A 14081-nucleotide genomic window follows, 5' to 3' on the forward strand; every position below is an offset into this window, starting at 1 on the left:
TGACTACTGTGCTGTCTACAAGCCAGTCTAGTCTGAACCTAAATACGAATTGAAGGGCTCTCTCTTGAGACGTACTCAGTATATTTGTTGAATAGAGCTAAGATATTCTTGATATCGAAGAGCTGTCTCCAGTCGTTAGGTGTGAGACGTAAGGCTTCGATATTTGGCTCATCATTGACAGTATCTTCGAGCTTCCGGCGACACTCTTCAGCTCTCTCAATTATAGTAAAAGTAGAGTTCTATCGAGTATCAACGTCATAGTGGATAGATTTTATACAGCCAGGTCGATTATCCCACATTTGTATTCGCTGAGGAGATCGCGCAATACAAAGGATATTCTATTCTCACTGCCACTGGTAGTCTCGGGGGCATTTGTTACGAGCTGGTCCTGCTGTACTGTAAGTAGACACAGTCCTTCGGTCTTATACGTACCTCAAGTGTATTCCTCAGTCGTACCATTGCCTTGAAAGCCTTACACGGGCTCGGACCTATAAGAGTACTTGCAAAGGTTGTGCAGAAGGAGGGCTCTCAATAGTAAGTCGGAGACGAACTATTGATTGGATTTTAGCTGCGTTTGAGAACGTCAAACAAATCCGGCAAAAGGCAGTAGTAAAGAGTAAACAAGTTGGCAATCTGATTTGCTGATACTAGTAATCCAAGTATGATACTTAGGTTGAACACGAAGAACTAAATACACGATGGTAAAGACCGTTCCTTATATATCTAACTCTTCTCATCGCCTGATGAGCCCGGAGCTCATCGCTCTCGGGTCTTGCTCACCGTCCTATACGTAAAGGCGGTATAGTTCGTTCGCCCGGTTAGGAGGAGGCTATTTATGGCTCCTTTTCCGAAATGTTTTCCTTATTGTTCTCGGGGACTACTGGGGTATTATGTTCCCTACGTAATCCCGTGGCTCTGTGTTGAACGTAGAACTGATTGGTTGTCGTTGGCCGAAAGCTAGGCTCGCCCCATCTGGGTCCGTGACAGCATTCTCCTGCATCTGCGCAATGTCCGCAAGCGAATATCCTTTGTTTTGCTCTGTTTTGTTTTCACTCTTAGAGGTCAACAAGCAGCCCCCGAGGATACATAAACTCATCCAAACTCATTTCCGTCTGCTGCCATTTCTCAGGGGAATCTCTCCACTGAGAATAAAGGGTTTTCTCATCAGCGGCTAGCCGATGAATGTTGCGCTTGGTGCTGAAAACCATGTTCCAAGATCTTTCGTCGTGAAAGTGGGTCGGATCATAACTTTCGATGTCTGAATCTTGAGATGATGGGCCTGCTCGCCTATATGTTCCAATCAGGTTAGGCGATGGAGCGTAGCATGAAATGCTCTGTCGACCTGCAGCGCCACCGCATAGATCGCTCAAGGCATTATCAACTGGAATCTCAATATGATCAACGGACAAGGCGGCAAGTATTTTTCTCGCCCCTTGGCTAGTCACTGCATACCCATATAAACAGCATCCCGCTGCTGCCTTGTAAATATAGCGCGTAGAATCCTCCGAGAACGTCTCTTTCCATGATTCTGGGATGCCCGCTGCACCTTGGCGCTGTTCAACACTAGGGACAGTAGGGTCATTCGGTATAGCATAGAAGTGGGTCTCATTGGAGCTTGGCCCGGACAGACAACCACCGATCCAGAGAACATCCCAATTTGTGCCATACGGGGCCTCTCGGGAAACCCTTTTATTGCCTTGTATTGAGTGAAGCCCATGGGCAAATTCAGTCAACTGAGCCTTAATGTTGATGTCCCAGTCCGCATCATCCTCCATGATTAACGCAGTCGAGTATGAATTCTCGACCACCCTAAAACTCGTGTAATATTTGTCAGTATCGATGTATAAACGCGAAGGGATCAAGGATAGAAGGTTTCACGTATAGCTTACCTCACTAGAGCGTTCATATGCGCACGCCAACATGCAACAATAGTAGGCACAGTGCTTGAGATATTCAGACCCTGCTTCAATATTAATTGCGATTTCTTTAAGCAACCGAGCCAGTATCCTCATAAGTACCTTCGGCATGGCCTTCTGTTGTAAATTATCCGGCTTGACACCGTCAAGCCATTCCACTCTGAAGCCCGATAGCGAAGATGCTAGGGTTAGGAAATCCCGCTTGTCTGTTCGCTCTGGTAGGCCTATGGCAAATATGTGTTGAAACTGGAATACTCATCAGTTTAGATTTTCTCAACAACTCCGGAGGAACGTGTGAAAAGGCTGACCTACCCCAAGGGTCTCATTCTGTATGTGATCGCGTGTGTTCGAATCGATTAAATTGTGGGAAATATAAGGCAATTTTTCCGGCCATGATGTTTCTATAGAATGCCTGAAGAAAGCCCCCAGTAATAGATATGTAGCCAGACATATGATTACGAGTTGAAGGGCTTTGTACCCTTTCATAATCATGATGAAAGTTGACACACGGCTTTTCTTCTCCGTCAGGCAGAAGAAGGAGAGAAAGATAAATAGCAAGGGGGTAGCTAGCCCAGGACAGCTCAGTACCATGCATGTTTCCACATTCCTCGGCTGGGCCCGGAATGCCAATTTAAGGGACAATAAGCAATGTGTTTTTGTGCTTTATCATTGTCAAGCTGCTGCTTTCGGTGGAATGCAGAAATTGCATTTGTACATACCAATCTCGCTAATTGACACAGAATGCCACGGATGGCACAATTCAACCCGAGTAGTAAAGTTTGCTATTTTGGCACAGTTTGTTGTCTAATAAGCTCCCAGGTTCCAAGGTCCATAAAGCAACGTGTCTGATTAAGTCGTAAATCAAATTATCTTATCTTCCTATGTAAGCTGTTCCACATTGCTAAATGGAACGGTGATGTCAATGTTATCAAGTATGACACTAGCTGCAGATTACGAACATTCCAATAAATGTATAACTAACCAAGGGAAACATTGGCTAGATTTGCTTGGAGGCTTAAAGCTGTAGAATAACTACAGGGAGGAGGTTCGGGACGGGCATGTTTGGACGTTTGCATGTTTGGACGTTTGCTTGGTTTGACCCACTCTCGGCTACGGACCAATCAGATAGTTGGTCTAAGAGTAGGCTCCCTATATATACTGAAGAGGGGAGATAGGCCTGTATTGGAATACTAGTCAGAATAACCCACAGCGAAACATCAATATCTTTCCCTGGTCAACGCGGGAAATCAGAATTGCAGAACGGAACGCGAGCAAAAGAGTGTAAGAAGTTTGTTGTGTGTTGTCTGTTTTGTAGCTAGAAGTGATCGCAACGCGAGACTATGTACGGCCGGAAGAAATAAAAGGGGATAATAACTCCGCGACCGTAAGGGTCATTCCTAACAGGGTGGAGGTTTTCCCCACTAAACCATGAGTGAGAGGGTACGATTGGTCACCGTGCCCACGGTTCCTTAGATTATCCACTTTTTGGTAACGTGTGGAACTGGTATTGAGGTGTCTGTTTTCTTTTTTTCACGAAGCGCTCCATATTATGGGGCAGATGCCAATCAGACATTTGGTCGTATAACCCGTCGAGAAGTTTCCAATTGTATCGCTGAGCATTTTTAGGCTCATAGTAGAATACCATTCTTCGGGAAAGACCGCAAGTCCTAGATTTTTATCAGTGAGCTTCACTAGTAGTTTATTGTCTATTAGCAAGTCGCGAGCCCTGTTCCAATTCATGTTACCATGTTTGGGGGCCAGAGAGGCAATGCTAGAAAGTGCTGTTCCAAGTTGATGGTCTACCTCTTCCGTTGCTTTGTCAAGGCCAAGCTCGATGGCCACGGAGGCCGGTTGCGGTTCCCAGAATGGATTTGGGACGTGGAATTTGGGTTCAAACTCCTTGTTCTGACCGTCAGGTCGCTTTTGCGAAATTGCCAGCGGATGCGTACCATTCTAATGAATTTGTCTTTTGCATCTTGGACGTCATGGTCCTGTGGTCTGGAATGTAGAATAAACTTGTGGTTGACTGCCAACAAGTATTCGATGTCAATTGGGAGAACGACATCGGGATGCTTAGAAATTCCGGATTTCGCGGATTTAAGCGAATCCGCTTCCCAACATTTCAAAAAGGAAAAAGCTATCTTTATTCTGTATATATTATTAAGATCACAGTACACATAAACATCCCTCCTGGAGCCACGGTCTGGAATCCTTAGAACATTGATGCATGAAAGCATCTATCGCGATTTCTTTTTCTGCGAACGTTTGCCATTCTTCCCGCCCTTTTTCTTGGGTACATGGCCGTTGGTAGGGCCTTTTCGGTTTTGTTTGGGCTTTGGGGCTTTGGGGCTTTGGGCTGTTTCGCTGGGCTAGTCTCTGTCAGCATGCGAGAGCCCCGTTTTTGGGCTTGGGTCTCACCTTTTAGGTTTGCGATTTCGGTCCTGAGGGTTCTCATCTCCTTTCTGATGGTGTCTCGAACGGTATTCTCCTTCGAGACATCCGTCATTTCCACGTCCGTATCCTTTTTAATACCCAGTTTTGAGGTTTTCTTGAAGTTCGGCGCAATCGATTGATGCTCGTGCAAGGGCTAAACACCGGTAGGTATAAGCCTCCGAGGTATTTTACAGGAAATTATACTCATTTTATTTGAAACACTCTGGTATTCTTTGACTCTTTAAGGTTCACCGCGAATAAGACGCTACTCAGATATATATTTCGCGCAGTTCAAAGCTCTCCTGACATATGCTCTCGATCATTAGCAGGAAAAGCTTGTTGAGTGGGCCTGCTCATTTCTGAACTTACGTTCTTGCCACTGCTAGCGTGTTCCATCTTTCTCACCAATATGACTCTAATGGAACCGCAAAAAGTCCCAATTGGAGATGCTGGAGCTAAGGATGAACGGAAATATCATAGTAGTGGTAAATACTCTGTTAGCAGGCCTTTATACTATTTCTTCAGTCGCTGACTCAATTCACAGATGCCCACTGGAAATGGGACGACCCATATGTATCGCAGCAAGCCGTCTTTCAAAAAAAATGAATTGCTAAAAATGTGCCTTGAGCTAGTATGCGAATTATGGCTGCACTAGGACAATGCCATGAGGATCAAGTAAGCTTATGACCTTCACTTTGTGGGTCCGGCTTTAAACATGTGCCTAGATGATATGGTTCTTGGCTCCAACCAATGTCCTATGTAAACAGCAACTGCGCTCCATGACTGGAATACACATCGGTAGAAATATATATCTGAGGCACTTCCATGAACTGGATACTATTGGTGGGACTAAGCTCAGTGCTCAGAACCTTGGAACATACGGCGCAAACCTATTGTGAATACATAATCCTTACGAAAACAAGACTGACTAACTATCTAGTTAACCTTGGTTGCTGGCGATAAGCTGGGGTTTGTTTAAGTATAACTGCGGAGATTTTGCTGTATGGATAGCTACAGCCCGAGTCCTACCACGGTCGGACCATCCGCACCCACCATAAGTCAACATCGAATTTTCATCCCCAATTACCACCCTTTGGAAATGTCTGACGAGCCTTCATTGAATGGGAATCACAAGAGTATATTCCCGCTTAAAGCTGACCAAAAAGTAAAACAATTCTACACACAAGAAGTCTGTGACCTGAGGTCCCGAACCGTACTGAATTGAACCCCACCCCAAAGATAAGGTTCACCATACAACACTCTAAGTTACTGAAACCAACCCCAATTACCACACCCCCGTGGGTAAGGGTATAGGTAGTGGATTTAGAATGACTCCAATCGGCTTGATCTTGGCTACTAAATGTAACCAAGATATGACTCGGTAGCTTGCTCCTTTGTTACAGATGCTCACATTGATTCTTAGTTCTCCAAGATAATACCTTCACCAACCATACGTCGGCTGAGGTTTCGGGCGTTCCAGTCATAGAATTCAACACCATGGAAGTCGAATTCCTCAGTAATGTGCGCTACGATCTCTTCGTTACGCCGACAGAGTTGTCGCAGTGGAATCAGAAATTACTTGAAATTCGGAGATATTTAAATTGGCAGACCTCAGTGCAGCCACCAGCGAGCTCCGAACAAGTGCCAGATGGAGAGCCACAACTTGGGGAAACCAGTTTGATTGATGCAAAGTATCGCCCAATTCGAGTGCTGAACACGCTTCTTTACCCTCCTACCAGGCGCTCACTTTGTCAGAATCGGCAAGTAAGGCAAACACAGCATACGCAGCCTCAATCTAAGTCTATTGCTATGACTTGGCGGCTTCTTGCCATGGTGCCAACTCAGTCAAGTGGCCCTGAATCAAATCCAGGATCTAGATGACGGTGTGGAAGGAGCTACGTCCTTTTCTTCTAAACTCCATTACTCTTGCCCGCTCCCCAATTTGACGCGAGAGCGCATATGAATTTCACTTGATAGCTTGCAAAAGTCTAGACTGTCATCGATATTCAAATTTTGATCAATTGATCTGGAATTTCTTTGCTTCAATAGAAGGAAATATTGCTTTGTTGACTACTCTTATATAAATATCTTAAGATTTCTCTGCATCATACCTAGATTCCAATAGGTAACTATTTTGCCAGTGAGAGGCCTCTACCAAACGTCGCATTGGCCACTCCCACAAGCACAATCGCCTGGTCATCTTTTGATAGACTGCGCACGACTTATATTTCTTTGAGGATACGAGAGATCACTTCAGGGGATAAGTTGGTTGCAATTTGTTCCTTCACTGTATTGTTGAATAGATTTTTCGCAATTGAGATCCCTATTGCGCCCCCTAAAGTACGCATTTGGCCAATTCCGCCGCAAGATGTAGCTATTATTGTTAAAATATATGGAATATGTTGACCGGGACAAAATGTACATACCAAGGTCGCGCTGTTGGACCACCCACGGAAGAATATTTAAAACGCTGTGAGATTCAAGCCAGATCCAAAGCCCACCAAAATTTGGTATCCATAGATACACACTGGAAAATCGGTGCTAACAGGGACAGAGTATAGCAGAAGCATGCCAAGAATCTGAACTATCGCGCCAAACGTGATGACTGCTTGTTTTAGGGTGCCACTCGTCCTCCCACCGTTAACGCACCGACCACGGCAGATCCCAACGCAAGGGGTACTGTAAAAGGCAAGACGTCAATGCCTGTGTTGAGACTAGAGCGCTCATTGATGCTCTCAAAACGGGGAAGCAGCTCAAGAACGAGAGTCACGAGCGGAACCTCAGAGAGCATAGCAGTCCTAGAAGTAGAACGTGCGGATTAGTAAATGACCCAGGATAAGGACACTAGTCAAACTTACAATACATGTCCGTCAGCACCCGATTCTTCAAAAAGGGTCAAGGGAATACCGACTCTGTCTCGGAACATTTGCCATCAATATTCCACTCCCATACAGCAAATGCCAGGAAAAGAACACCCGCGACGACCAAAAAAGCAATGACGAGACCAGAGGTCCAGGAAAATACGATAGCGGCCTCCTCGATGGCAGCAATCAGCAGAACCGTTGTGGCGAGCAATAGGAAAAACCCCGGATAGTCAATTCTTCCACAAAGAGGTATGTTACGTTTGAAGATACTAAAGGGATTTAAAGGTTCCGTTATTGCAGAACAATGAGGAAATTCCGCCGGCATAGCAGTAATGATGAGAACCAATCCGATCACACCGACAGGGAGGTTCATCCAAAAGATCCAACACTAAGTTATACCATCTAAGATAGCACCACCAAGGATCGGACCTAGAAGGAAGCTGAACGCTATGGCTAGTGCAACAATCGCATTGTAGGCACCGTACTTTTTCATTTCAACCATCTCCCCAACAATGATGGGAATCATGCTAAAAATGTCAGCGCCTCCAATGCCCTTAAGGCATAACAAATAATACTGAGCAAAGAGCTTAACAATTCAGATCTTTCCCCTTCCTGAAATGTTTGCCTCTCTATTTCAGTGAGATTAAGGGCCTGCTTACATTTGAATTGTAGTTTGTGCTCCTCCACATCCTGCCGAAAAAGCAAGAAATAGTATTACGGCGCTGACAAGTACCAATTTGCGACTGACCAGGTCGCTCACATTAACCCATACTACGAGAAAGTCTATTGAAGCGTGAGAAGAGAATCTTTAATTAATCTTCCTGTTTGTACTGATTGAACGCATTCCTATTGTAGCGCCAAATCGTGTGGGGCAAATTAAAGAGGAGCGAAGGAAGGGGTGTTAAAGTGAAACGCCTTAGCCATTGGGTACTTACTAAAATAAGTTGTTAAATAGCTAGAAAAAATCCAACTACTTTTGTCGAAAGCTTGTAGATCATTGGAAACTGCCGTGAGGGAAGTGCTTACGATTGTGATATCTAAAGCGGAGAGGAAGTTGCATAGGCAAAGCCTAAAAGTCCAGATTAGCAACAGCTAGGCTTGGAATATTGAAATCCTATAAACCTAATGGTGAGGACTCTGTGATAGTATGCCTACGTTTCTACCAGGATCGAGAAAGGGTACGAAAAACAACAAATAACAACGTTAAAGAAGGGGAAAGAGAAAGGGAAGCTCTACTATGTATATATAGACAGATATCCACACTTCAGACTAACCACCTAATTAGTCTATATCCAAGAGTGGGTCAAACCATGCAAGCATCCAAATATACAAATATACCCGCCCCCGAACCTTCTCTATATAGCTATACTATATCACCCCTACCTAAAATACAGACAATCCCTTAACCGTATCATTATCTAGATATTGACTATAATCATCATAGAAAGGAAGTAAGATTGAAATACATCAAAACACCTAACACTCTCCCTGAAATCGGACCTGGACTTTCTTTTCTCTCCCATATGAATCGACTCTAGGGACTTAGGGTATCATGTGCAGACAGCAGTCGAGCTAAATAGGGGTTGCCTGCATTTATCTTTGAAGACGCGACAGACATGACGTGTGTTGCTTAAGGCTGGTTCAAGAGCACGAGGCCGTTTGGGGATTTCACGTCCTCCAAGTTCACGATTACCAAATGGTGGCCTACGTTATCCCGCAACATCTTGCGCCTCCGCTATCACCGTGAATGATTCCGTGCGATCGTAGTACAGCCAAATCTTCCTCGCGCGCTTGCAGGTCTACATGCCAGCGACAGATTATCTGGAGAAGAAAGACCGGATAAAGTGGGCGCAGATGATAAGAGCGAGACTGGCGAGAAGCATAAGAATGAAGACCAGGCCGGTAGAGGTACGCATAAAGAGAATTTCGCCCAGAAGAATAGAGCAGATGATCGTCCCATGAATATAGAGGATGGAGAATGAGAGAAAATTCGAAAACATGCGGGGTACAGTCGTAACTCTTTGGGCGATGAGAAGATCTACGACAACATTGTGTCGTTCGCCGGCCACAGTACTGCTGATATGATAAATGTACACTAGAAATATAAACACGAATAACGGCGCAGCGAAATATCCGACAATAGAGAGCCAGAAGATTAAATGCGGCATACTATCCAAGTAGGTAGACCCGTCTTTGATCAAATATCCAGTCCACATCTTCTCGGTCGGTCGTTCGCTAGCTTCAAATCCACCGATGTGGGAATCTAGGGCTCATTTAAGCGGCAGAAGGCGCTGAGAGAGAACGGATTAGCCGAGCGTATAGCTTTATAGGGTGTTCTCAAGAAAATCCTCATCGATACCCAGAACATAGCTTACATAAGTGCTGCTGGAAACCGTGAAAACTACAGCAGCAAAACAGTCACTGGTGCCGTGAACGGACTGTTTACAGTAATCGAATAGCGAATCAGGACTATCCACAAACTGTAGATCGAACGATTGCATTCCTTCGTCCTGAAAGACTGCGGCAATGGTCTTGTTCAGTTGGATATTCTGAATCCCATTCGTGGCAACGACTATCCGTTGAAATGAACTCCTGGAAACGGCGCAGGGCAGATCCACGACTATTCTGCCAGTGTGAGAGATGCCGTTGGAGCCCTAATTTTCAAGCTTGATCTCCTTGAGGAAAAAAAAGACAATCTTTATGGCGATCGGGACGAGAAGTGCCTTGATCAAAGAGGCAATGGGCGATTTGTAGAAGACGAGGAGGTTTTTCCAAGTAAGAACCCGGGTTTGTCGTAAGGTTCGATGTAGTTGCACCATTTTGTGGTGATGAAAGATGTTGAATGCATTTTGCTGCTCTTAACAGCGTCGCATAGAAAACAAACTGGCATCTTGGCATCTGCCTTGTAAAGCGTTGGGCCAGAATGGGGTGGCTTAGATGACGGTGCTTTACTCATCTCCATATGGATGAGGCATGGCTTTATTCTGGTTGGGTGAGCTGAGACGATCAAAAATCCAGGGTTTGAGTCGAGGGATACTTAGTTACCCTTACTGGCCTGGGGGAAATGGCCCCCAGGCAGAATCGGGGATTCGTTCCCCCCCCCCCTCCTGAGCCACAAGAAACGGATGCCAAGAACCGAATTAGAAATGGTTCAAATATTGGAAACGGTCTAAATGGTCGATTGGTGATGGAGGATGTGGAAGGTGGATGTGGAAGGTGGATGTAAGGTGTAGGTTGATATGACAATGGAGGGAGGCTAATATAATAGTTAACTAGTTAGCTAACTAACTAGGATATGGCTGTAGATCAGAATAACTTCTAGCCGGGTATTTTAACTTAATCATTCAGTCAACTGGCATGATGATACGTTAGATTTGATTAGACTAGTTCTATATTAGACACGCAATACTAGATACATTTTTATAAAAATACAGTCATATGAAGCAACATAACGGCCAGAGCCAGAAGTCCTCCGGGCAGAATGGTTCCAGCACCGCTGACATGAGGGGTTGGAGACGAGGTGGTCTTCGCAGTGCTAGAGGCCTTTGCAGAGCCAGATGCACTTGCCGGCGAAGTAGAGTTGGTCGTCGCTGAAATCACGGCATTCACCTTATCCCAGAGCTGACAAGCGCTGAAATCGATCGTTCCAGGGACGGTTGAGTTGGTAAAGAACAAGCCAGGGGAAGTGCCGTTCCTGGAAGGTTGGAATCGGGGCCATTGAATGGAATCAGTGGAAGGGGCGGCATTGTCTGCCATTGCAGTCCACAAACTCACCATCTGATTGCTGAGATGATACTCTGCAGCGGTAGAGTTGCAAGAGTTTCTGCCCGGAAAGTCAAAAGCCATGTTACCGAAGACGTAAGAAATTTCCGCAGTGTGGGTAGCACCCAGCTCAGAGACCTCAGCCTGTGCAATGGATTCCATCCAAGCGCAGGTGGTGTTGTGAGTGAATTCGTAAGCCCATGTTGGAACGTTGTTGCGTGCAGTCGCAACCGCGCCACGCCATCCAGGGCACATGTAATCAGAATCGGTGATGACTTTGGAAATAGCGCCAACAACAGCCAACTCGCCCAGAGACGCGAAATTTGACAGAGAGTAGTACTTCTCCACTGTTGAAGCCATAGGACCGTAGTTTGCCTTAAGGAAATCCCCATATCCAGCCTCAGTACAAGCTGTTTCGTTCGTCTCGCACGTTGAGCCGGCGTAAATGACGCCTTCATCTAGGTCTAATAATGGGTTTCATCGGTTAGCTTGTACAACGAAACATCGATAGAGAGGCAAGTGACATACTAAATCCAAAGATCGCTGGAACTCGCGAACCACGACTGAGAGGTTCTTGGGAAATGACCTTGCCATCGAGGTAAGGAGAGAAGGCATGAGTATTGGCACTAGTGACACCAATGGCACCATCTATTCCAATGCCGTAGCTGATATAGCCAGAGTTGGTATCCTTTGTGTAGGCCTTGAGAAGCTCGCTTGAAGACTTCGATTGAAGGCAAGATTTCTATGTAGAGATTAGACTTTTTCAAAAGCAAGTGAAAGTTATGGCTTGGTCTCACGTCGCTGGAGGCACATCCAAGGATACTAGCGTAATTCGCACTAGCAGATTGCAAAGTAGCATTAGTTTGAAGGTTCTTGCCACCGCCAGATTCAGAGATGAAACTGTTGATGAGTTGAGGAGCTTTCGGCAAAGATGCAATGATGAAAGCGTCCTGGGCACCGGCCGACTGTCCGAACAGGTTCACCTTATTCTATTTGAGAAATCATGGTCAGCTGCACACTCTTCGCCATCGGAAACTCATGAGGCTTAAGTACCGGGTCGCCGCCAAATTGAACAATGTTATCCTGTATCCACTCCAGCCCAAGAAGCAGATCTTGGATACCCTGGTTTCCAGAAATTCCGGCATTTTCAAGTGCCATGAACCCAAGGGGTCCAAGTCTGTAGTTGATTGAAATGAGAACTGCGTCTTGATCCGCAGACTTGCAGCCATCGTATAAAGTGTTGGAAATTCCGCCATTTAAGTTCGACCCTCCGTAGATCCAGACTCTGACGGGGAGCTTTGAGTCTTTGGTGGCATCGGATGGAGTCCAGACATCTAGGAAGAGGCTAATCCAGATTAAAGTTAGCAAAATCACTGGCAACAAACCAAAGAATGGGACTAGATTCAAAGCGCACCAATCTTCGGACTCAGCTTCAGTTTCGTTAAATGTGCTTGTCCATTGAACACAAGCAGGTGCTACGGATGTTGCATCAAGCTTTCCCCCCGAAAATTGCTTCTTGGCGACCGGAGACTCGAAACGGAGCTCTCCGACGGGAGGCTCAGCGTAAGGAATTGACTTATAATAGACTGCACTTGTATCGTCACACCTTCCACCTGTAAGGGTCCCGGCATCGATCGTTACGGTCGGCTTTGACGTGGCTGCTGCGGCCAGGACCGGCAAAATAGCTGATAAAAGCAGCTTCATGGTTATGTATATAGCTAAGAAAGATGAAGGAGATATTCAAATTAGGGTGAGAAAAACCGTCGGGACCACATCTCCTTTATACAAGACGTCTAGTTACGGTCCACCTTTTCGTACTTGTTGGTCCCCAATGCTGAACTCAATTCGGGGGCCAGGAACTGATAATTTAGCGTACCCCAGCCTTGTCGAAGTGGGTCAATTTGAGATGAATCTGTACCCACGGGGGCACATAATTGGGTAGTGACTGCGCCGATCATGTACTATATAGGAAGAAACTGCGAGGGCGAATCATATTCGACTGGGTGAGCTTGTTTTGATTTATCTTCACCGTCTCAAGCTAATAATAGGCTACACCAACCCCATCAACTGCGAAAATACGTGAGCTAGTGATCCACGTTACGAGATTGCGACGCATACTCGGAAATTAACAAGGCTAAGGAGGAAGGCTTAGCATCGCTTCTGCTTCGGACTGGGCAACCTTTGGAGCTAAGTTGTCCATAGGGCTAGGGAGCACGCAAGCGAAGCTCAAATCATGGTGAGACACTCCAGAGCTGAAAGGATTCGATTATTGCGAGAAATCGCAATTTAAAGTATTTGACCTTTTAGCCACTGATTGGCATGGAATGCGGGGTCCCCAAAATCGGATACTCGGTATTCGTCTCATCCGCAATTCCACTATAGCCGCGCCATAAGGGCAGCCTAACAATAGGAGCGGCAAATGGCCACGATAGGCCGTGACAAGGCTCTAAGTTACAGTCAGAAAATGGATCACTCTACTTGTATATAATCTAAGATATATAAAGAATTCAGTAAGCGAGCCCCATTCACCCCGCAACTACTGGCCAAAACTACGGCTGAGACAACCTATACGAGCCGCGTTTCCGGGTTCCCGGACATCATGACATCAGCACGGACCAAAACAAAGCAGGCAAGCCACTCGCGCATCATCAAGACATAAGAACTCAGTCAACGGCCCTTTGAGCCAGTCGCAATTTCTTGGAATCCTTGATTAGAGCCGTGGAGAAGAAGAAATTGCCAAGAACTTTTAGATCCTGATGCAAACGGATAACACCATACGCCATATAGGTCTGCTGACCCGTGACTTCATGAGTGGTTCACCTTAAAGAGGAATGTATGGTTCGGGGCTGGCCGAGACTCGGGAACGCTATCACGTAAATTGAAAGTGGCAAATACATGTCTAGATTTATTTGTTTGTAGTGTCACACCATGATTTAGGTTGGGACATTAAAAAATTTGAATGGGTGATTTGTGGCATATATCCGGTAGCATACTACTTGAGCGGTCCGGAGAAGTTCTAGACTATCGACTCCTGAATTCGGACACGGCTAGACCGGCTCAAATGTAATGTACGAGCTAGCCCTTATTATTATCTCAACTTGTACAT

At 45.6% G+C, this 14081-nt stretch overlaps 4 protein-coding genes across 4 annotated transcripts; 1 reads left to right on the forward strand and 3 right to left on the reverse strand.

Annotated features, from left to right (window-relative positions):
- Window positions 1-1055: 1055 nt before the first annotated feature.
- On the reverse strand, window positions 1056-2242 carry N7478_007380 (uncharacterized protein; the record flags this gene model as incomplete). Its single annotated transcript, XM_056923594.1, has 4 exons — window positions 1056-1809; window positions 1890-1960; window positions 2019-2076; window positions 2229-2242. 4 exons carry the CDS (start codon window positions 2240-2242, stop codon window positions 1056-1058), a joined length of 897 nt encoding a protein of 298 aa, XP_056781631.1.
- Window positions 2243-5846: 3604 nt separating this feature from the next.
- On the forward strand, window positions 5847-6230 carry N7478_007381 (uncharacterized protein; the record flags this gene model as incomplete). Its single annotated transcript, XM_056923595.1, has 1 exon — window positions 5847-6230. The coding sequence occupies one exon, from the start codon at window positions 5847-5849 to the stop codon at window positions 6228-6230; it is 384 nt and encodes a 127-aa protein (XP_056781632.1).
- A 733-nt stretch (window positions 6231-6963) lies between these two features.
- N7478_007382 (uncharacterized protein) lies at window positions 6964-7275 on the reverse strand (the record flags this gene model as incomplete). Its single annotated transcript, XM_056923596.1, has 2 exons — window positions 6964-7147; window positions 7208-7275. 2 exons carry the CDS (start codon window positions 7273-7275, stop codon window positions 6964-6966), a joined length of 252 nt encoding a protein of 83 aa, XP_056781633.1.
- A 3358-nt stretch (window positions 7276-10633) lies between these two features.
- On the reverse strand, window positions 10634-12679 carry N7478_007383 (uncharacterized protein; the record flags this gene model as incomplete). The annotated part of the gene is made up of 4 exons (XM_056923597.1): window positions 10634-11439; window positions 11504-11717; window positions 11773-11964; window positions 12029-12679. The coding sequence occupies 4 exons, from the start codon at window positions 12677-12679 to the stop codon at window positions 10634-10636; spliced, it is 1863 nt and encodes a 620-aa protein (XP_056781634.1).
- Window positions 12680-14081: the final 1402 nt, after the last annotated feature.

The sequence above is a fragment of the Penicillium angulare genome (assembly GCF_028827245.1).
Source record: "Penicillium angulare strain IBT 27051 chromosome Unknown utg000004l_segment0_segment0, whole genome shotgun sequence".
NCBI classification, from domain to species: Eukaryota; Fungi; Ascomycota; class Eurotiomycetes; order Eurotiales; family Aspergillaceae; genus Penicillium; species Penicillium angulare.